At 33.7% G+C, this 24,874-nt stretch overlaps 1 protein-coding gene across 1 annotated transcript; it reads right to left on the minus strand.

The window, feature by feature from the left end:
* Window positions 1–1,277: 1,277 nt before the first annotated feature.
* LOC130825273 (prefoldin subunit 3) lies at window positions 1,278–24,482 on the minus strand. Its single transcript, XM_057690411.1, has 6 exons — window positions 24,217–24,482; window positions 13,290–13,347; window positions 7,022–7,093; window positions 2,220–2,339; window positions 2,037–2,138; window positions 1,278–1,616 (listed from the first exon to the last, which is right to left on the minus strand). The coding sequence occupies exons 1-6, from the start codon at window positions 24,354–24,356 to the stop codon at window positions 1,533–1,535; spliced, it is 576 nt and encodes a 191-aa protein (XP_057546394.1). The 5' UTR covers window positions 24,357–24,482; the 3' UTR covers window positions 1,278–1,532.
* Between the last annotated feature and the right edge of the window lie 392 nt (window positions 24,483–24,874).

The raw sequence follows: 24,874 nt of genomic DNA on the forward strand, positions 1-24,874 counted from the left end.
CGATTTCTTCTTAATTTTGAAAACCTCATAACTCAAAATTAACGAAAAATAAGAGGCAGGCATAGAACACAGCAAAGAAGCTTGAGATTTGAAAATAAGGGTATGTCAGAGACAAGTTGGGTACCCAAGAGAAAAACAGAACAACATGCTTCACTACTACTCTTTTGACTTTTGAACACCTGATACTGATCATACTCATCTACGAAGATTAATACTCATATTATTAATATTTTCTCCATAAAATAAATAAATCGTCTCCATTTTGATCATTAAAAATTCAGAACCCAAAGATGGGCACACCAAAATAAAACATTGCATGGATCAAGAAGTGGGGTTTTTTACTTTTTTTTTTTGTCAGAACTGGAAAGGAATAAGTTGGAAGACCAAAGAAAAACAGTCCTAAGCTTTGACTTTAAGCATTCTATGATCACCCCTTTTTTATACTTCCAATTTCACGACAAATAATTAACAAATCCCAATAAAATCATGTCAAAGATTAACAATGAATTAATAAATTAAAAAGTTTACAATATTATGGTCAGATTAGGATAGCATAATCAGCCCCACCAGTCACGGGTCAAAAAGAGATCAAGTGGGATTTTAAAAAGACATGGAGATAATAATAATAATAATAATAATAATAATAATAATAATAATAATAATAATAATAATAGAGAACCCATCTCTATTTTAAGTCATTTTAAGCACCCTTGAGAGTGACCTTATCAAATTAGAATCTCTCAAGTCTCAACTAACCCGACCTGATCTAACTTCGTAATCTTGGGCCGTGGAGCGAAAGGTTAGGAGTACCGAGAGAAAAGAAGGGAAACCTGAACCCTAAGATTGACAAATCCAATCAGTCAACAACACAACTACTCTTTTATTCCACTCATTTTGCAATATTTAGCTTAAAAAGATCTCACATTTAAATCTAAAATGTGACTAACTGAGTAGGACAAAAGAGTATCTATCTATGCTAAAAGCTAGTTTGACTCTTAGAGCCTTGAAGTGACTCTTTAAGACAATTTCAAGAGGAGGAATAATAGGAGTAGCAATACTACAAATGAACCTATCATCCAATCTGCTGTATCTTTAATTAAGGACCCAAAAAGTTGCTGACACCAATCCAACGTATATGTTAGATCAAGAACCAGACAAGTTTTGCTTTATGACCTAAAAATTTCAAATGCTTAAACTAGTAGTTTATAAGAGAAAATGACTTATGAATCGATATCATCTGCTCCACAAAGAATACAGCAAAACTGACCGAGTCAAAGCTTAATAAAAAAGAATAATAAGATTAATGTAAATTTTCAACCTTAACAAAATTTCACAATCATAATTCAACAGCTCAAATCAACTCCTGCCAATTGAAAGATTTGACTATTCCACAACAATACTATGAATAAACTAAAATATGGAGGTAAAGTGCAAAGCAAGACTATTGTTCCAAGTAAATATAAATACGTTTTGAAAGAAACATACAGTACATGCACAAGACACCCAATTAACGCGGGTTGCCAGCGACTGTTTCATGAATCTTTGTCGGAAGAAGTACCAGCTACTTGTCGTCTACGTTGATGAACATCCCAATTGTAAATCCGAGCAATTGTAACCTGGCAAATCATAAGTTAGCAACAATGAATTTAAGGCGCAGCTTAGTGCAATGGCAGTGGCTTTTCAAAGTTCCTCGTCCTAATGCAGTTAAGCCTTCACTGTATTAGATCACCAAAGGTTTTAGTTTTTACAAGCAATGGTTTTAGAAAAAAGATAATCATCAGTTTCCAGAGTGATTAGTCGTTTACTAAATCTTTGATGACATCCCATGTACCAACAGCCAATCCTCATAATGAAACTTTTGTAGTTTATAATCACGTTTATGTGATCGAGGGGGGCAGCAATATAGTGAATGTCACAAATTTCATAAATATATTGGCGTTCAGTATGCATGTACTTTTATGAGTCCCTTGTAATGTGGTTTGAACTAAAACATCAGCCAAATACAAATGCAACTCTATCGAATATATGACACAAACCTGAGTAATTGTCACTTGATCCCTCAAAAATTGTAGATCACCGACCAACACATCTAAACTGGCTTTAGCATTTTCCAGGTTATTTTGTAAAAGAGTGTTAGCCTGTAAATAGTTGCATGATATTGATGATTCGGATTTGAGCATTTAAAATTGATCAACAAACATTGAGAGCAAATAAAACACCTCTTCAGACGAATACTCAAGCATCACATTTGCCCCAAGCCATAGGCACACTGAATCTGCATCCTCAATACAAGCTCGTGAAAATATGCCTTCAGAGACTTCAAAATCAGCTAGTAATGGCTGAAATCAATTCGAATGGTTATAGAATCACTTCCAAAACAAACTTCATTACTTACTGCAAACGATTAAAAGCAATAACCAAAACCAATACATGATTTTAGATTAAAGAATAATGTCCTATTCGAAGATTCAAATCCAAATAGTGAAAAATGCATTGGAAGAGAATTAGTCTATGTCGCCAGCTGAATATTTCAAGTCAAGATTCTTGTATTCAAAAGCCTAGTAATTAGAATCCAGTCAGTCTTTTCTTATGACTTCGGAGTTTGGGTATAAAGTTAAACCAAGTCAGTTTTGGTTGTCAACAGTAATTGATGTCATTCCAATAAGAGCAGAAAGGACACAGCTCACAGGGGAAAAAGCCAGTAGGATCATGTCTCATCAAACACAACTGCTTTCACAATTCTTGACTCCTGATTTTGGAGATCGGAATTTCTTCAGATAGACAGGAGCTAAGAATCATGTCCAAATAACATGTCAATTCAGAAATCAATTCTAAGCAGAGTTCTAGAAGGAGCCAATTTTGAATAGACAAGGTCCACTCCTGTAAGTGGTGCTTTTGAAACTGAAATAGTCCATATTTCCTGCTCACCCAGCACCACATTACAAAGAAGTTTACTTCACATCTCTGTCTTTCCAAACACGACTTAAAAATGACTTCATAGAGGGGCCAAAGTAAGGAGCCAATTACGTTCTAATGTGGAACAGAAAATGTCAAACCACCTAAATGACCAAGCCCTGACCAGTTACCTAATGTATTATGGAACATGAATCAGGATGAAACCAAAATAAATTGCATCATTTTGACAAGTCCATAAGTTCCAACTATAATGGGAACATGTCTAAGTCAAGGTTGAGATCAGAAGTACATCATTGATTAGCAAGCATAAATTTTCTAAACAGAAGAGCCCATACATAAAGTTCTAATAGGAAAATCAAAATTCATCGTGAACTAAACAGAAAAATGAAATATCTGTGCTAAATGAAAAATTAGCATGAACTTCCACAAAGATTAAAACAGACAAATGAGTAACTATTAGTCAAGCAAAATCAAAGTCTAATAACTTATCAATTAACATATTTCGGAAGGGGGCTTGTATATGACTTTAATGCTTACAAGAAATAATAAAGCAAAAAAAAAGTGATAGAAACAACAAAGCAATCAGTTAGAAAACATTACAATGTAGAACCACTCACTAAAACAAACTTTGGACTAGATGATGCTCCAGAAAGCACTAGACCTCCACTCTCAATGACATCTGAGAACTCCAGATTAAAAATCAACTGAAGCAGTTCAACCACTATGCAGTGCAAGTGTAAATTGATCTCAAGAAAGTAATTGTAGCTCAAAAGAAATATGTAAGCTTGGGAAGTGATTCAAAAGTGACAATTGATGGCATTCTTTTGAAACTTTATCAATTGTTTAACTAGAATACAAGGGGGCTACTGAGGTGGAGAGTCAGGTCCAAGTCACTCAAGTGGCCAGTGAAGCTGAAGAACTAGCAAGGAAGAAGCTGCAACCTCAAGCAATCAGCAACAAGCGTGTTGTGGATCCTTGTAATTGTATGTTTAATGGTAGGATTTTATACACATTATAGCACTCTGTAATCTATGCGATTCTTAGTAGCCACACTACTCTTAATGAAGTGAATATTTTCAAGGGCTCCTTGCCCATAGTATCCTTCTCAACCCCTTCGAACGAAAAAAATATATCACAGATCCATGATTGTTAAACAAGTGCTGTACATCGGCAAATTGTAAAAAGAGTGAACATTAATATTCTAGAATATTATACCTCAACTATGGTCTTACAACAGGTAAATGCCACTTAGTAACTAAGTATTACTTAGGCCAAAGTCATTTCAGCATGTCAGTTAGAGGGAACCACTTGTTCCTTGTCGCTAAATATACTCTAAATTTCTTTTGGCCGATATATAACTAAGCATTATACTTTAAAAAAAAAGTAATATATTTTCGAAAAAAACATTACTTTTACTTAGACCAAGAATTCATGAAGCCTACAAATACTCTTGATTTCGAATTGTTAGAACTAAGAAGGTGGAGGATTTGACATGGATTTTTCGTCCATAAACATCAAGACAATCGGTTGAGTATGGTGGTTATAAATTTCATCCAACTTTTGCTCATGACCTCTTAGTGCTGTTTGAAAAGATTGTTTAACCTATGACTATCAATATATAATCAACCAGGTGGCTACCCTATCTGAGTGGCCTCAAAATCAGGCAAAAGCCAGATGGTTTGTAGCTATTGTGACCTTATGTTGCAGTCTTTGAATTTTATTTATAATCCCACAAGGCGGTGATGTAGCTGAGATTTAATATCAAGGTTTAGAGTGGAAGGAGCGTATGTCGAATATCTTATTACCTGGGAAATTCTCACCTTCTAGGCAAGAAGGTAGATTGGGTTTCAAGGAGCTAGTCTGCAACAAACAGCAGTCTATTAATGCTAAGGCACTTGGGTGCTGATGGACAAGCCTAGCCAACTTACTTTACAACGTGACCAATACAATATGATGCGTAAGTGCAGGCTAAAGTCCATGACTGATAAAGATAGCAGATGTGACGAGCTACTAAAAACTGCTACTTCTGGCAAATATACACTGAGGTAGAAGAAATTCTAAATGCAAATTCGAAGCTGAGAATGTGCATTAACTTCCTTATTGATAGATGAGAATCAGAATTATTGGGTACCAATCATGTGCCCCGGATGCTCTATATAATGGCAAGTCCTCAAGGGAAAAATGGTGATGTATATGATGTAACTCATTACTTGTGTGATGCTGAGTGCAAGAAATCTGACCCATTTGGTAGCTGGTACTAAATGGCGGTAATAATGATGAATTTTAAAATTGCAAAAAGAGAAGTCACACGCCATTCCTAAGGTAATAAAGCTCCATTCCTGTACTAGTATTTTTCTTCATATATGTTTATTACCACTTGATAGAATGCTACCACCATTTTGTATAGTCAACCAAACGGAACATGAAGCTCTTATTGAGGGAGCAACTAATGTCACTAAACAAGATAATTGCAGCTTTTGGAATTACTGGCTCTCTGGTTTTCAAAGGTCAAAAAAACAAAAAGTTCTATTCAGATTTCAGATTCAGGGTGACAACTTCTGCGCTCAGTAATTTATTACATTTGGCAAAGTTCAATCAACACAATATTCAGATTTCAGATTTCAGATTTTGTGCCAATTGAAATTGAGCTGTCATAATCCTAGGACATACTAACATGGGCCATACGATAAAGAGTGCCAAGGTTATTATCCCAAAAAGGTAGGGATCAAGATTTCAACACCAAACCTCTAGTCCAAAACTATACTCTTATCCACTAAACCACATCTTTTATTGATAGCCTGGCATCTAGGCACATAGAAAAAAATTCCAGATATCGTTGTGATTGCAGTAATGGTCGCAATGTAGCAAAGCATCTCATGGTGTTAAAACTTGTTTTACAGACATCGCGAAGTGAATTGTCAACATAGAAAGTATCCATTTTATCAAAGTAATTTATGTTTTCAAGGGCATATATTTATGTTAAAGCTAACAAGTTACAAATTGTAACTTACAATAGGCCTTTTAGAACCTAATACATATTAAAACAATATTGTAATGGCTAATATGTTATAATAACAACTTTATTCCAAGATTTTAAAACATGGCCAACGGGTTTCATAACGGGCTTTTGCAAAACAGTTAGCTCAAAATCCATTATAAAGTGGTTTCTATGTAACAAAACGACCTCATTTTTATTCCATGTCTGGGCTAGCTTATGTGTACTCGCCAAGAGAGCCATGAAATTGATGATCATGATCACCTCCAATGGCCTTGAGAGGACTCGAACCCATGAACTCTAGAATATACTAAGCCTATCCTTTTGATGAATGTATTAGAAATATTTTGGTTTGCTAGCATTGGGCCTTTTAAGTCCACATGAAGATAAGGATATTGCTTATTGTTTGGAAATCTCATATCTTCACCAACATAATGAAAGAAACTGTACCTTTAGAAAATTGTTATGGTACATTATCAATGGAGGTCGAAAATAACATATTTGGCTGGGTTCTTTCAAGTGATTCAAAGGGATCTACTCTAACTAATATAACTCCTTTTTGAAAGATACACCAATATAAAGAAACCCACTTAAGTGAACCCCAATAAGTAAAAGACAAGTTTTGTGCAAAAACCTTCTTTGTATCCACGAGAGAGTTTAATCTTGTCAAAACAACATATACTAATCTACGAGCTTCTACTATATCAAATAATTGATCATGTTTGACTTTACGATCATACAAAGTGGAAAACACAAGTATCACAAATCTTATTATCCTACAAGTGAAACTACCCCCATTGATAAGAAATGGGTCTTTTATGTTTTAAAGGTATGCACACATATCAATTATCACTAAATGGATAATTATTGCATTTGTATTATAACTTCAAACAAATAATAGTTTAAAATGAGAATTAGTACATCAATATATTCAATGTAGTTATTTTAGAACAAGAAGATCAAAAAGACAAGACTATCAAAATAAAATATTCAACTATAATGTTAAGACAAACATAATAACATAATTTGCTTGTACTAGTTAGACGAAAACTTAAGCATTAAACAAAACAATATAAAAACAGTGAAGGAGCATGAACAATAGCAACGAACCTCACCAGAACCCCTCCTTGCTTGCAATGTAGCAACAATGTCCAAACACTTCTCTATATCAGGAATCTTAGCCTGATTAACACACAATAAATTCAAACTTTAGAATGTCGTATCAAAGATTTGAATCTGATGTAAGCCAATAAAATTAAAAATTATTAGTTGCAACTATATGAACTATTTTACCAAGTAAAGTGATAAAGTGATTAATATATAGAAGTACTACCTATTAAACTGGGGGGGGGGGGGGAGGGGGGAGCAGCAGGCATGGGGTAAGATATAATAGAGCCCAAAAAAACTAGAGCCACAATGACTAACCATTAATCCCTCTAACAAAAGAAAAAAAAATCATGAAATTAAGCAACATAGTGGCTTTATTCACTCAGACATGAATTGTGAGATATACTATCCATATTTGAATCTAAACAACTAAAAAATGTAACAAGCAGTCAAAAAGTACAACCAAATAAGGTATCTACTACTTAACATTTGTACATACACTTTCGTAAGGGAATGAAAGATTCATAATTTATTCATAAAAGAAGACAACAATGACTCTCTCTCTCTCTCTCTATATATATATATATATGGTACGGATATCAGTGCTCAATACGCATCTGGTACGCCGGACCAAACATGGGTACAAACTCTAGAAAGTTGAAGGAATAGATTGCAATTATGCTACCATTTATAGGGTTTATGATTATGATTTTTTTCAAACCCTAAATCTGAAAATTAAAGCTCCAACTTATCTTCTTCGAGATTGGAAATTTAGGGCTTATCGTCGTCATCGTCATCATCCTCACTTTTTCATTGCTAATTGGTCCTTTCTCTCTATTTTCATTTTTAACCCTCAAACCTTTTTCTCTCTCCAATAATCATTGAAATTCGGTCATAGGGTTGGTGATAGAGATTAAGAGACAAGTTGACAATTGTTGTGTCTTTATTATTTTTATCCTTTTTTATTATTTTTCTCTTTTTGAAACACTTGACACCTATAGTGTATTTATTGACACCAGTTGGGATTCTTTTATCTCTTTATTTCTCACTTTCTCACCCCATTAATTTTTTGAATCTAGTGTTTGAGACTTTTAATTCTTTTAAAAGTACTACTTAAGTCCAATTAAGAATAATGATGGTCAATTATATTCTATCTTTTCAAACTTTATATTGCCTCTAGTTATTTCGTTTGTGTTAAAATTACACTCTATGTACTCTATCTTGCTCCGACTTAATCTTGGTTTTAAAAGTTGTGCCTAGGCGTGAGGCGCACAAGGCGACCACAAACACGTCTTAGAAACTCGATGCGCAACGCAATACAAAAGGCGAGGTGCAGGCGCGCACCTTGTGCACCTTGCGTCTTCTCCGCCTGGGGTATGTTACCTTTGGTTTTTACTTTTTTAAAGTTTCATGCGCTAAAAATAATTACCTTTACTTGATTTATTGGATTCCCCTTAAAGAAATAGTTGTGTATTTGAATTTAGAAGAGAAAAAATCCCTTTTCTTGCCCTAGCCAATGTAGATAAAGATAGTAGGCGGAGCATTGTTATTCTCCTTCACAAGTGTGTCGCCATTCTTGACCATATATTTGTTTCTTCCCTTATCTTCTTCATTCTATTTTCTCTTTATTCTTCTTTTTTCTTTCTGATTTCAATTGCTTCTCTCTTTTTTGTTTTATTTCTTTTCTCTTGTTTCTTCTTATTTTATTTTGTAATTCTAGGAATTCCTTTTCTTTTTTATTTTTTCTTTTATTTTTTTGATCTTTTTATATTTATACTTCTACTCTTTATCTTTTATTACAATGATTCAATTAATCTCTAATTTGTTTACAAGTTATTCAAAAGAATAATGATAAAAATATAATGCATTTGAAGTGTAGTTTAATATAATTACTTACTTAATTTTTCAACCCATTTTGTTATAGTGATCGTGTATTAGCATATAGTTTTTTTATTTGTGCTATCATTTTACTTTTTGCGCTTGTCTTGACATCAATGTATAATGATTTACAACATGAATAATGATTTCATCAACTCCAGGTGCATCTTCTGATATCTTCATACCCTTTAGATCTTGCAAGAGAATACGATCAACTCATAACCATATTATTCTACGACTTTATGTGCTAAAGTAGAGTTTATCTAACTTAAATGTGGTAATAATATGAATTTCATGTTAATTTAAATATTATATATGTTTTATAATTGATTTTGGAGCCTTTTAGCGAAATTGTGCGTCTCGCATACGAAAAAAATGATCTTTTGTGCCTTTGATTGCTAGCGCCTCTTAAAACTAATTACTCAATTTGAAACCTCGTGACTCTAACTCTTGTCTCCATCTAACTAACTTAGCATTCAGCTTCCATCTGATCTCATCTACCAAAACAACGTCATCTGCAAACAACATGCACCAAGGCACGTCTCCTTGTATCAATCAAGTTATCTAATTTAGAATCGTTGCGAAAAGAAAGGGGCTTAGAGCTGAACCCAAATGTAATTGGAAAATCTTATGTAGATTTGTCTTTACTTCTTGATACATATCTTAAATTATATTAAAATATTTCTTAGGAATGCCCTTCGTCATTGTCCAGAAAAGTACTTCTCTTGGTACCTTGTCATAAAACCATGAGCAAGTCTCTTTTTCTAGCCCTATATATAGTAATCCATCATTTGTCTCATAAAATGACTTGCTTTTTCATTATAAATATCTCTAGCACAAATTTGATTCAAATTGGTTCTCTGATATGGGGGTACATCTGATACGTATCTCTACTGATCTTCCCATAACTTCATAGTATGGTTCATGAGTTTTACTCCTCGATAGTTAAAGAAATCTTAGACATCTCCTTTATTCTTATAAATAGGCACTATAGAACTTCGTTAATCATTGAGAATCCCTTTTGTCCTCAAAATCTTATTGAATAGATCAATTAGTCAAGTTAATCCAATCATCCCTAGGCATCTCCATACCTCAATCGGTATACCATCAAGCCCAACAACTTAAACTTCATTTGATTTAAAGCCCTATACATCTCTGATTTTTGTATTCTTTGCATGAATATTCTATTTTCGTTTAAAGGAATGATTGTTGTATCCCTACAACATGTCCTTATTCTCCATTAAATAGCTCATCAAAATACTCCCTCTATCGATTTTTTTATACTTGGCTAATTTTTCTTCATTCCTACATTTTCCTAATGCAACATAACATTATTTCTTTCTTTTCCTTGGTAATTGTCTTGGCCTACTCATCCTATCACAGAGTATCCTTCTTTACCACAAAACTACCACCTGATTCTCCTAAAATCTCCTTAACTATTCAAATGATGCAAGTTTTCATCTTTGTCCAAATACTATGCATCTGAAGTCAACTACCAATCCGCCTCTACAATAACTTTCTCGACGATAACTTTAGCATTATCCTCTTATAATCTCCACAATTCAATCCTAAACTCTTTGGCTTCTTTACCTTCTGGTCTTGCTTGAAGGCGAACATCTAGGAAAAAGAGTTTGTGTTGGGTGGCTACGCAATCTCCTTGGAGAAACTTACAGTTTAGGAAACTACCTTTACCTATCGCCCTTGTCAAAAAGTAGTCTATTCGGGTTGCGTTTACTGTAGTTTTAAAAGAAAGTCACCTTATGGCTATATATCTTCTTAAATCATGTGTTAGCAATCTACAAATCATATGAGAGAACAAGTTCCAAAACGGACTCCCTTTTTGTATTCCTAGTTCAATAGCCAGAACCTCCATCAACGTGTTCGTAGCCTCCCTTTTAGTATATTTCTATCTTGTCCCCAGCACCAAAATTTATTTTCTTGTCTTTCACCAACAATTTATTTTGGCCCTAAATCTACCCATTTTATCTCTTCATTTCCATAATATCCATCGACTCAAAAAAATATACCACTCAACATTCCAAAAACTCATTCTTAATCCAAGACTCTTGGTTTTCCTTAACCTCCTATATGCTTAAACCCTATGTGCCCTTACACCACACCTCAATCGTGTGGCGCATCGTTTCTGGATGACGTCCTAGTATAAGTAACCCGCTATTGCTCATTTGACACTACACTTGGGCAATAGTTAGACCTGGGAAAACGGTCGGTCGGTCAGGTTTTGGGTCGGATCAATTTCGGTCGGGACATTTTCGGGTCGGGTCAGTTTCGGATCAGGTCAGTTTCAGGTCGGATCACTCTGGGTTTCGGGTAGGTTCGGATTGACCCAACGGGTTACCATAAAACATTAGAATATCCAATCGACTAATTCAACATAAAAAAAAATCATTAAAATGTCTAAAAAAAATAATTAGAGAAATTACATGTACGATTTTCAAAAAATAGTTGGTATGTCAGGTTCATTTAAGTGCAAGAAAAATAGGGGAATTAATACTTATTTTGAAAGACTTGTAAGATACGCGCTTTATAAAAGTTATTTTGTTTATTATAATTGTAACGTTAGATAAAAATGACGTTAAAATTATCTTCACAATATTCATGTTGGAAAGATATACAACTAACTAAGTACTTATTTCGTCTTATAAGATACGCGTTTTATAATTTAGGGTAACGACATTCGTTTTTTGAAAAGCTCATTCAAACGTGCGAAACGTTCGTATAAATTATATTGATTTGCTTACTGAAATGTAGAAGAATTAAAAACTCATTTGACTGATTTAACAAGATACATGTATTCAATTAAGATGATTATAACGTCCTGTTTTTAAAGAAAAATAATTACGATGGCTAAAAAGACGTTAAATACGTGTTTTTTGAGATCTATTGATGAGTTTTAGGGTTCAAGTGATATACTCAATATGTTGAGATACTTTGAAAACTAAAATTTTATTTGAAATGAATTCTAACCTTGAAATTACTCTAAAAATTGATATTAAATCTGTCAAAACGGGTCGGTTTCCGGTCGGGTAATTATCAGGTCGATCATGTTTCGGATTAAGTCGCTTTCGGGTCGGTCGGGTTCGGGTTTTGTCGGGTCGGGTCCCGGGTTCATTTTCGGGTCGGATCAAATTTTCCCAGGTGCCAATATCGTGCGTCACTTCTAGATGACGACCTAGCAACCTTTCCATACTTTTCACTGCAAAGTGCAGCGCATCGCTAAGGGAAGCCCCTACGAGAAATCATTTTTCATTCATAATCATGGGATGTGACGAAGTTTTACTGAGATGGTTGTCACTAACCTACCGCTCACCCTCCTCCTTTATTCGGGCTAAGGATTGACAATAAGCAACAAGCATTCACATGCAAAAAATATATAAAGCATAAAAAGAAGACATGCACCATATATTGCATTTAATCTACAAACAAAATTCTTCCTATACATCCAAAATTATATAAACAAAGATGTAAACAAAGCATGACTAGAGAGACAAACAAAAATTAACTATATTCTAGAATTCAAAAATTTAATCGACACAATCAAAATTTAACTTCACTATTTTAACCTCTAGTTTTGTACTATGATGGTCAAATTTTAGCCTTCAATGTTATGAAAGTGAAAAAAACTTACGATGTCAAAACTCCAAATATATGTACTTTTCCCGTTTGGCTAATTTTAAAGTATTGAACAATTAATGGCATAAGCTTGAGTTAGGGTATTCGACAAGATTAAGTTCATCAACAACATTTTAGACCCACAAAAGCTTATCTGATACCCGCAATTCCAAATCAACTTAGGGTTGAAAGTCAGTCAAATCCACTTGATCCATAAGTTTGGTCAAGGTAATCCCAATGGCCGCAGCTAGATCACATCAAATTAATACCACGTTGACTCAAGTTTAGATCAAATTATCTTTGATGCTCTTCTTTTTTCTTTGATCAACAATCATTTCATCTATATTCAACACAAAAACCTGATTTCATGTAATGAAGCCTGCTTCGCTCGTAGATAGCTTTAAAAATGAACTTCCTCAGCTCACATAGAAAGCATAGCATTTTAATGCTAAATTCTTGTCACACGATGTTATAATTCACTCAAATTTTGGTCACTATTAACTGAAAAGGTGCAATTATCAATAAAATGTTTCTGTCATAATGCCCAACGCATACATATTGGTTAAAACATAAAAAATTAGACAATCCCTTTTATCCTTTGATAAAAAAGTTGAAGCAAGAGAAAAAGTGAAAGTAAAAACAAGGAAGAATTCTGCATCACTTAAAATTTGGCACATTGAATAGGAAATAAGAATATAAAAAGAATATGCATAACTCAGTCAATTAAAATTTCAAAAAAGCACATCAAATCCTTGATAATTACCTGAAGATCTCTTTGTTGTGCAAGGAGTTTCATCTCAACTAACTTGTATTGTTGAAGCCTGACAAGTATTACCATCACTAGAGATCATGCGCCCATAGATATAACATAATGTGATAGAAAAAATCTTTCTAAATTCCATTATAATTATTTCTACACATTGTAGACAAAAAACTTTACAATCATTAAAAAACAAGCATGTTGTAACTTGATAAACAAATTGAAAAAACTTCCATTGCAAGAAAAAGCACGCAAATTTTCCCAATTAAATACCGTCAAACTATCAGTGATAAACTAATTGACAATCAATTTTGCTTCGAACATGAATTATAAAAGGCCCCCTTGAATACAAATCATAAGGTCACTCAAACACATACAATTTGAATGAGGCAGCTAAATTCGAATTTCAAAGATAAGCCAGCAATAAATTCAACCCAAAAAATGAAGCAACTCAAACTCAACTAAAAGGGTCCACTCCAAGTCTTACGATAAAATAAATCCACATTCCAAAATTTAGCTAATTCTCAAAATTCATTTTTAAATATAACAATCAAATGCTAATCTTTAAAGAACAGGGATATGAAACAATTACAATCCATTGATTATGCAGAATTGAAACGTTGGGAGAAGGTTAGGAGAGGATGGGCATAATTGATTATGGAGGCCTTGATTTAGAATTTGAAGAGTAAGTTTTAGAGACTGAGGAGAAGAATCTAAAAGTTAAATTCAGAAGAAAATTGGAGCTCCAATCATCGTGAAATTAAATTAATTAAGGGGAAATTAGAAAATTGTGGCTTCTTCCAAAGCTGGCCTACAGAACTACAAGGACTAATTCTAGTGATATGTCATGTCGAAGGCTTCAACACTTCAACACACATGTACAAGAAAAGTAAACGTATTAGAAAAACATAGGCAATTTAAGCGCCTCTTCTTGTTCTCAGTATCGGTACTCATTGCACCCAAGGATTTCTCTTAAAATTAGGGATGAAAGTTTGGTTTGTGGTTTGGCTTTTTCATAAAACCAAATGAAACCAAATTTATTTCGGTTTTTGATTTTTTCAAATCAATCCAAACCAAATTGGGCCACAATCCAAATCGAACCAAATTTCGATCGAATCGAACCAAATTTCAGTACAATCCAAACTAAATTTTCAACAAAAAACAAATCTAAACTGCAAATCGAATTTGATTACCAAAATTGTAAAGCAAAAATATCTAACATCATAGTACCAAAAAGAGGAATGACAAAATAAAATTTTAAATTATTGAATAAGGTTTATTATTTCTATAAGAACGCTTACATCATTTTTTTAGTATAGCCAATTAAAATTTTTTATTTGCAAGTCAAGTTGCACAAGATTCACTCAACAAGAATTTTAGCTTAATATAAAAAGTGAGCTTCTATTTTAATTTGGTTCGAAATTTTGGTTTTCAGTTTTTAGTATGCTCAAACCTTATCTAAAGCAAAATATTTCGGTTTTGAAATTTTCAATCCAAATCCAAACCAATTTATAAAAAGTCCAAACCATATTTTTTATTTGATTTGCGATTTTTATCAGAATAACTTTCACCCCTACTTAAAGTTCATGTTGAACCACATACAACTCATTTGATAAACCTAATGAACGTTTATAATAAACCTTCTTCCTCAATCTAAGAGATGGAAAGCCTCTCCAACTTCTTTCTCGCTTCCATGCTTATCCCTCGCTTAACAAGATGTTGCTTTAGTAGTCAACAAACATGCATATATTGAAAATAGCTCTCAAAGCAGTACTCAAGTATCAATGTCGTATAATTAACTTTCAACTTGATCTTACTCCATAGTGCAAAATGTGCTACCGATCACAAGCGCGATCATAGAATGATGATGCAGTAACAGGAGTAATGTAGTTAAAAGTATGAGAATGAGATATCCCTTAATTCGGCTAAAAATGCGGGTTTTTTTTAAACCTAAATAATGCGAGAAATATCAATTCATTTTTATACAAAAAACATTAACAATGCGGTCGTTGCAATGCGATGCAGCCTTGGCACTATGTCTTAACTCATGGCCATCACTCTTCCCTTAGCACTTCATGCAATTAACTGAGTCAATGACCATCCTTTCTAACCAAATATAAAAATAATTATTCATGACTCACTATGTGTGAATAATGATATGGCTTACTCTCCTAAGGTATCAGAGATTTCATATATGGAAAAACATATATCACAAAAAATACCCTTAGTATTCAACTATTACCAGGCCTTAAATTGTAAGTAAAACACGTGCAATGGAACCTTTAAAACTCAAATCAATGAGTAGACAAACTTTTAGTAAAAATGTGTACCAATACCACGTGAAAGTATGGAAAAATGACACAACAAAAAACCATGAGCAACACGCCATTGAAAACTGGCTAAGTTGAGATATTATCATAATATAGTGTTTAGAGTACGAATAAAAGGTCCTAACTCAACGAGTAAGGATTCAATAGAAGAGTATATTATTTTGTGTGGTGTAAACAATGCTTCACTACAAGACATGGAAATAGTGAAAAAATAGATTGTTTCTACGACGCTAAGATAAAAAAATAACCTCACAACTAGATAGTACTAGTAATGGATTGGGAACTTTCCCACAACACATAGTGCAAATATAAGGTTGCAATGAAACCTATCAATAAAGTCGCAAAGGTTATAAATTGCCCTAACCGACACTACACGCAATCGTAAGGGTGTACACTTAACAATCATGGTCTTTACCGCTAGCGCAACAAAAACTTCATTTTTCACCAAAGGAAACATGTTTTTATGATGGATATTTCTTAGAGGGACAAGGTACCCTATATGTACACTTAACAATCAACAACGTATGCAGTTACAACCAATAACGAAAATGTATAATGGTCGAGGTTATGTTACTCCAACACAATAACTCATATCCAACATGAATACATGTTTATTTGTCAAGCTCCGTTAATTTATCAGAACATTTCATGATCTTGGCTCAAAATGAAGTTCTATGTGTCGTCTTTATCCTTTTTGTATCCATGCACAAGTATGAAGATTCCAATATGTATACATAAATTTGAAACACTAAATCGAGAGCATATGTAACATCATATAAGGTTGAAGCTTAGATATATAAGGTCTAGGCTTAAATTTATGCTAATAACTTACTAATTTCCCATGTGAGGGAAAGAGTAGCACAACTAAGGAGAGATGTGTGTAGAGGCTTAAATGTATGAAAGTTGAAATTAAGATCATTTATATAAGTATGATGACAAAAAAAGCCTTTGGGATCAAGTATAGCCTAATCAGCAAAAAGGAATTGTAGATCTCCTAAACCTTTCATTGAAAATTGAGACGAATGAATTAATAATCGAAGAAGAATTTCAAGTTATCAACAAAAATAACACACACGACATATGCATAGAAAAAATTGATGATTTATGTGAAGTTGCTCATTGTGTTTGCTAATAAGGATCCAAGAGTCAATCGAAAATAACTTCTTTGTTATAAATAATGTTGCGTACATTTGACATTTCCAACCCCATAGGTTGGAGTCATTTAATAGCAATGGGGTAATAAAACATTGTAGTTGTAATGTTCGTCATGATTGCAGAGACGATCGCAACGTCGCAGACGCGTCACCTTACGATGTTATGACTCGTTTTGCATTTTAACACAATGTGAATTGTTAAAAAATATTTTATCATAGAAATTTAAGTATTGTAGAAATATATTTAGATGTAAGTTTATAATAGACCTTTGGAAAAATTACCGTGGAAAATACAATCTTTTGTTAATTTCCCTACAATAATACTGATTATTGATTAACCATGAATAATACCAACTTAAAGGGGTGTTTTCCTCGAAAATCCCTAACATGTTAAAAATCAAACTATAGGTGATTATAAGACACAAAAAAATTGGTAAATTAGTTAATAAACTAAAGTTGGTATTATTCCAGGAAAATACCCCTAAGTTGGTATTATTCATAATTAATCAATAATTGTATTATTGTAGGAGAATTAACAAAAGGTTGTAATATTCACGGTAATTTTTCCTAGACCTTTAAGAATCTAATACACATTAAAAAATATTATAACGGTTAATATATTAGAAATTAGAATAACAGCTTATAACGAATGTTATTCTATGATTATAAATCACCAGTAATAAAACAGATTTCGTGGAAAGGTAAGCATAGTGCAAAAACAAGGCCACATCACCGTATTGCGACAGTATTGTAAAAGTTTTGGGTTTAACGCCGCATTCACCGCAAAATCATTTGTATTGACCGCGATATCCGTTTCACAACCATGACTGAAATCGTATTTTAGCACTATGATGGTTAGTCAAAATCCTTCATAAAACAACCATTATTTTACCCTATGGATATAGGTAAAGTAAGGAAAGCCAAGTTGCAAGTTTGTAACAAAAAAATAACAAGGAGCTTGTTTTGAACCATGCATAGTTGTTTAAAGATGAAAATCAAGGTTAAGAAAATAGGATAAATAAAACCTAGATGAATCATATACTCTAAGATTACCATGTAAAAACATTTTCAACATCCAATCAACAAATAATCCATCCATAAGAAATTAAAAAAGATAAATAAATGGAGTATGGTTGATTTTACAATAAGGCTAAAGTCTATATAATCCAAGGAGCTTTGTACGTATCACCATTATCCATCTATGGCATTTGGTCGTGTAAATCTACTTACTTATTTTTTCTGGAAAATAATATAAATCTATTTAGTTTCAACTAAGCTAATAGCTTTACCTAATGGTACAAAATTCCAAGTATAACGGTAATCACTTCATTGAACTCTTTGTTTAATCAAACGTGAGTAAGCAAAAGCTCAAAAAGTTAAAGAAAAAAAAATGAAGAATTGAACTTAAAAATATTTAGGGTTCAATTATTGCCCTCAAAACGATGTGTGAATAATTATTAAGAGTTCCTTCGCTCAGTGTGCCACCTTTCACATATATAGACATGTACTCTTGTCCATTTGAATTTGCTTCAATTTCATAATTGATTTGTCTAATATAAGTTGTTAATATTCCTTTATTGAAAATGACTCCACACTCTCTTAGTATATAGATAAATACTTGTTAGTATATCAAAATATTAATGTTATTGATCCGTTTTGTATTGTTGATTTTCCCATAACAAACATCTGTAATATTGTTTCAAGCTTGTTTTGAGTATTTTAGTTGTTTTCTTTACTCCAATAACTAAGTGACACTAGTCCCATTTGTAATAAACTCTCTAATATAAAGAGAATACTCCTGTATAGGTTTCAATTCAATAAAATCAGAATTCTTTTTGTACTATCATGGAATACTATTTTCTCTCTCTTTTAAACCCTAAATAACCTTGTAGCTCTTTAATGGAGTTTCTTCGTCTTCTTCATGGAATGTAACATGGTATCAGCCTAACTTGATCCTCTAATTCTCTTTTGTTTTCTCTATTTTTTTTCTTTCCACACACGTTATTTCTTTTTCTATCTTTTTTCATACATTCCAGTTCATATCACTGCATCCATGGCGTCCAATATTTCAAGTTCCAATTCTCATCATACTATCCTTGATCCTACTCAAAATCTAGCTAGTATTTTTTATCTATATCCTTCGAATCATACTAATACTAAATTTGTCTCCACTCTTTTCTATGGCCATGGCTATTGCGATTGGAAACGATCGATTATCATCGGTCTCACCGCTAAAAACAAGATGTCGTCCATCGACGGTACTCTTCGAAAACCAGCTGCTAATGATGACAACCTAATACCATGGGAAAGATGCAACAATATGGTTCTAGGTTGGCTTATTGCTTCTCTTGAGCGCACCACTGCCTGTAGTGTTATGTATTTCTAGAACGCTCGTGAAATTTGGCTCGATCTTGAAGAACGGTTTGGTCAATCTTCTTTATCTCAATTGTATTCTCTTCAATTTGATCTTGCAAAAATTACTCACCAATCCGATCAACATATCTCTGAATATTTCACAAAAATGAAGACTCGATGGGATGAGATTGATCATTTAAGCCCTTTACCTACTTGTTCTTGTGGTGGTTGTAATTGTGGTCTCACTAAACAATATCTTAAGCTTCAACAAGACCAACGTATGATGAATTTTTTGATGAAGCTTGATGATCATTTTAATCAAGTCTGCACTAATATTCTTATGATGGATCAACTACCTACCATTTCTCAAGCTTATAGACTTTTGCTTCAAAAACAATGCTACAAAGAGTTGTCCAAGTTTCACACTCATGTTACTGATTCTATGGCTTTTACTTCTGACCATAAATATTCATACTCCAAACAATCCTCTAAAAATCAGATTTCTGGTTCAAAACGTACTTCACATTATTTTTGTGATAATTGCGAAATAAGCGGTCACTCCATAGGTCGTTGCTTTAAAATTCATGGCTATCCGAAATCTACTAAACCTCTCAACCAAAAATTTGTTGCTACCGCATCTAACTCATCTACTGATTCCTCTGCTATGGTTGAACACACAGGTTTTACTTCTACACAGTTCAATACTATTCTTTCTCTTCTTGGCAAACAGCAACCAAATAACATACCTCTCTCTGACATTTCGAATACACACATAGCAGGTACTCTATGTCTCTTATCCAAATTTGATGACTATGACTGGATTTTAGATATTGGTGCTACTGACCACATGTGTAATTCTCTTCATTTTTTCTCACACATACGGGATCTTTCTAGTCAAAATCACTATGTTACCATCCCTAATGGTGATAATATTCATGTGACTATGGTAGGAAATGTACAACTCCATGATGATATCATTCTTAAAGATGTTTTGTTTGTTCTACAATTTCAATTTAATTTGATATCTGTGCACCGTCTTTGCAGTGATAATTTTTCTTTGATTTTTACTCAAAATATGTGTATGATTCAGGCCCCTTCAATGACAAGATCTCTGGGTCTTGGTAAGCTCATTCATGGACTCTACTGTTTTAACAAGAATCCTACTCAACGTACACTTTCAAATACATCTATTCTAGCCTCTCTTGCTTTTACTGCTAAAGCTACTTCTATGGATGACTTAGGAAAATTATGGCATTTAAGGCTTGGTCATGCCTCTATCAATAGCTTAAAGATACTTTGTCCTTTTGTTGATTTCAAGCATTTCAAGAATAATCGTATTTGTACTATTTGCCCCAAAGCTAGACAGCATAGGCTTTCTTTTCCTAATAGTTCTATTAAGTCTAGTCTTCCTTTTCAATTAATCCAGATTGATGTATGGGAACCTTATTCTACTAGTACTTACAATTCTTGTACATATTTTCTTACCATTGTGGATGACTTTACTCGTTGTACTTGGATTTATTTGATGCGTCACAAATCCGACTCTATTACTCATATTCGTCATTTTATTACTTATGTTGAGACTCAATTATCTCACAAAGTTCTATGTATTCGTTCCGACAATGCCAAAGAACCTAGTGAAGGTGCTATGTTACAATTTTACCTCTTCAAAGGTATCATACATCAAAAAAATTGTCCCGAAACTCCGCAACAAAATGGCATTGTCGAACGAAAACACCAACATCTTCTCCGTGCACTTCAATTTCAATCGAATTTACCTTTAACCTTTTGCGGAGATTTTATTTTATGTGCTTGCTATCTCATAAATCGAATGTCATTACCCTCTCTTAATAATATTTCTCCATATGAAAAATTATATGGTCATCCTCCTAATCTTAATCATCTAAGACGTTTTGGTTGTTTATGTTTTATTTCCACACTCAAACAAGGTAGAAGAAAATTTCAGTCAAGAGCTAGTCCATGTGTTTACATAGGTTATCCTTTTGCACAAAAAGCCTACAAAGTCTACAATCTCACAACTAAACATGATCCTACTCCTTTTTATCTACCCACACATACTCCTTTTCTAGAAGAGTCCACTAATTTTGATTTTTTGATAACCCCACGCCAGCCCCTGTGTCCTATTCTAACACTCCTACACCTATTCCTTGTCCCACAACCTTTGAATCAAGTACACTCCCTTTATTACCTTCACGTGATAGCCATTCTACAATGCAGACACACATGCCTAGCACACCTACTCTTCTACCTATGCATGACAACACATCTTTTGAAGATATTCCTACTTCCCATACATCCCCAAATCCACCTTCCCCTAATACATCCAAAACCCCTACCCAAGATCCCTCTCATACATCCTCATCTATCCCCATACCATCAGACACTTTTCCTCACTCATTTACCCAAGATCCCTCTCTAGTCATTGATCTTTCTTCTTACAATTTATCTCCTCCTCCTATCATTCGAAAATCTAGCAGATCTTCAAAAATTCCATCTCACTTACAAGATTACATTTGCAACAATACATCACATTGGTGTAATCTTGTTCATCATAGTCAATTACCCACTAATCATCACACATTTCTTGCTAATCATTCTCTTTATAAAGAACCATCCTCCTATAAAGAAGCCTCCACTAATCCTTCATGGGTTGATGCTATGAACAAAGAGCTTTTAGCTCTTGATATTAATAACACTTGGGATCTTGTTCCACTTCCTCACGGCAAGAAAGCAATTGGCTGTAAATGGGTTTACCAAACAAAACTCAAAGCAGACGGTTCCTTAGAACGTTTCAAAGCCTGTCTTGTTGCCAAGGGCTACACAAGAGTATGGTATTGATTTTCAAGAGACATTCTCTCCTGTTGTCAAGATGACTACTATTCGATGTCTTCTTGCTATCGCTTCCTCCAAACATAGGCCATTATACCAACTAGATGTCAACAATGCGCTTCTTCATGGTGATCTCCATGAAGAAATCTTTATGAAACCCCCACCAGGCCTTACACATGCTCCTCATATGGTTTGTAAGCTTAAAAAGTCACTCTATGGCCTCAAACAAGCTTCTCGTCAGCAGTTCTCTAATCTCACCAATGAACTTCAACAAGGTTTCCATCAATCCAAGAACGATTATTCTCTTTTTATCAAACACAACAATGGTCTTCTTACATTCGCTGTTGTCTATGTAGATGACATAGTTCTCACAGGTGATTATACACCACGTATTCTTGCTCTCAAAAATCATTTGCACAATGTGTTCAGTATAAAGGATTTAGGGCAACTTACTTTCTTTCTTGGTATTGAGATTGGTTATTTACCACAGGGTATTACTATGACACAAAGCAAATTTACTAAAGAATTACTTTCTGACAGCGGTATGCATACTTTTAAAAAGGTGGTCACACCTCTTCCTATCAACCTTAAGCTCATGAAAGATGGATCTCCACCTTTTCATGATCCATCGTTATATCGAAGCATTGTTGGGAAATTAAATTTTCTAACCCATACTCACCCCGATTTATCATACTCCGTTCAAACTCTCAGCCAATATTTACAAAACCCTACCCAAGATCATTTTCATGCCTTACAACATACACTTAACTATGTTCACTCAACAGCTGGTCAAGATATTATTCTCCATGCCACAGATAAACTTTCTTTCCAAGCCTTTTCGAACTCAGATTGGGGTGCTTGCATTGATGTGCATCGTCCGTTAATGGTTATCTTCTCTTATTTGGTAAATCACCCATTAGTTGGAAATTTAAAAAATCAAACAACAGTCTCAAAATCTTCTTCTGAAGCCGAGTATCGAGCTATGTCTTCGGTTGCTTCTGAAATTACGTGGATTATTCGCCTCCTTGAAGACTTTGGTATCACTAATCTTCAACCGGTCACATTGCATTGTGACAATCAATCAGCTTTGATTATTGCTCACAATCTGATTTTTCATGACAAGACAAAACATATCGCCATTGACTGTCATTTTACACGAGAAAAAAGTTATGGAAGGTTTATTGCATCTCACTTATCTTCCCACTACAAGTCAATTAGCTGATGTCTTTACCAAGATCCTACCGTCCTCTCAGTTTCAAACTCTTCTTTGCAAGCTCGACATGTATACTACACCCCAAGCTTGAGGGGGGATGTTAGTATATCAAAATATTAATGTTACTGATCCGTTTTGTATTGCTGATTTTCCCATAACAAACTTCTGTAAAATTGTTTCAAGTTTGTTTTGAGTATTTTAGTTGTTTTATTTACTCCAATAACTAAGTGACACTTGTCCCACTTTGTAACAAACTCTCTAACATAAAGAGTGTACTCCTGTATAGGTTTCAATTCAATAAAATTAGAATTCCTTTTGTACTATCATGGAATACTATTTTCTCTCTCTTCTAAACCCTAAATAACCTTGTAGCTCTTTAATGGAGTTTCTTCATCTTTTTCATGGAATTCATGGAATGTAACAATACTCTTGTCCCTTTAAATTTGCTACAACTTCCTTATTGATTTGTCTAATTAAATGTGCTAAAATTCGTTAGTTGAAAATGACTCCCCACCCTCTCATCAATTCATCCACACATTTGATATCCATTTTCATTCTAACCACACAACCAAACTTTAAAAAGCAACAACTGCTATTTGATACGAATTCAAGGGGATAGAAGAGTATACATTTACAAAACACTGTTGTATTCCACTAATTTTAATTGTTTTGTGCAGGATAGGCACGCGCTTCAACAGACACAAGACTTGATTCTCAGTATTCCACTATTAATCTTAACTTATTATGCAGAATAACTAAATAAGAAAGTAATGCACAAGCACAACTAATATATCAATCCAAAAAAAAGGAAATCAAAAATTTCATGAATACTAATAGTTACAACTATGTTCAGTAATCTTTACTAAAATCAATTATAGGGGTATAAAGTATAACTAAGATCAGCTAGCAAATATAAAGTTTAATAAGTTGCAAAAACACTATTAAAACTTAAAACCTAAAATGTAGAAGTAATTGAATAATGAGACTACAAATACGAACTTTAAAAAAACAAAAGGAAAAAGAAAAACCTTTCTTGAAGAAAAGCGAGAGCAGAATTAACATCGAGATCAGATTGATGAAGGTAAGTTTGAACATCTTCCACAAATGATGCGGCTGGTATTCCTCTTCTTACACTCACCTCCGAAGACGAAGAAGATGGTTCCCCCATTGCTGCAAGTGATGGAGAGAGAAAGATTGGAGTGATTTAGAGAGAGAAAGTAAGGGTTTTCTGGAGGTTTGCTACTCCGAGTAATTTCGATGGGGAAATTTTTCTGTAAACGGTCAAGGGAGGAAGACTTTCAGGCGGAAAAAAAAGACCACGTCGGGTTTGCTTTAATGGGCTCGGGTTGGATTGCAGAATACACTTGGGCTTCTTAAGGGTTTTGTCTGAAAATTTGAAATTTTAAGTCAAAAAATCAAAAAATGAACCAAATAATCAAACTTTCAAACTTAAATCAAAAACAAGCGTGAAATTCTTACTTTGGGGCTGTTCGCAGTTACTAACTGCTAACAGGTCAAAAAAGACAAAATAGTTGTTCGTAGTTAGTAATTGTGAATAGCTATTTGATCTGTTTTGACCTGTTCGCAGTTAATAACTGCGAACAGCATGCTCCACAAAAACAGGTCAAAATAGCTGTTCGCAGTTACTAACTCCTAACAGTTATTTTGTCTTTTTTACCTGTTCGC

The sequence above is a fragment of the Amaranthus tricolor genome, chromosome 10, assembly GCF_026212465.1.
Source record: "Amaranthus tricolor cultivar Red isolate AtriRed21 chromosome 10, ASM2621246v1, whole genome shotgun sequence".
Taxonomy (NCBI): domain Eukaryota; kingdom Viridiplantae; phylum Streptophyta; class Magnoliopsida; order Caryophyllales; family Amaranthaceae; genus Amaranthus; species Amaranthus tricolor.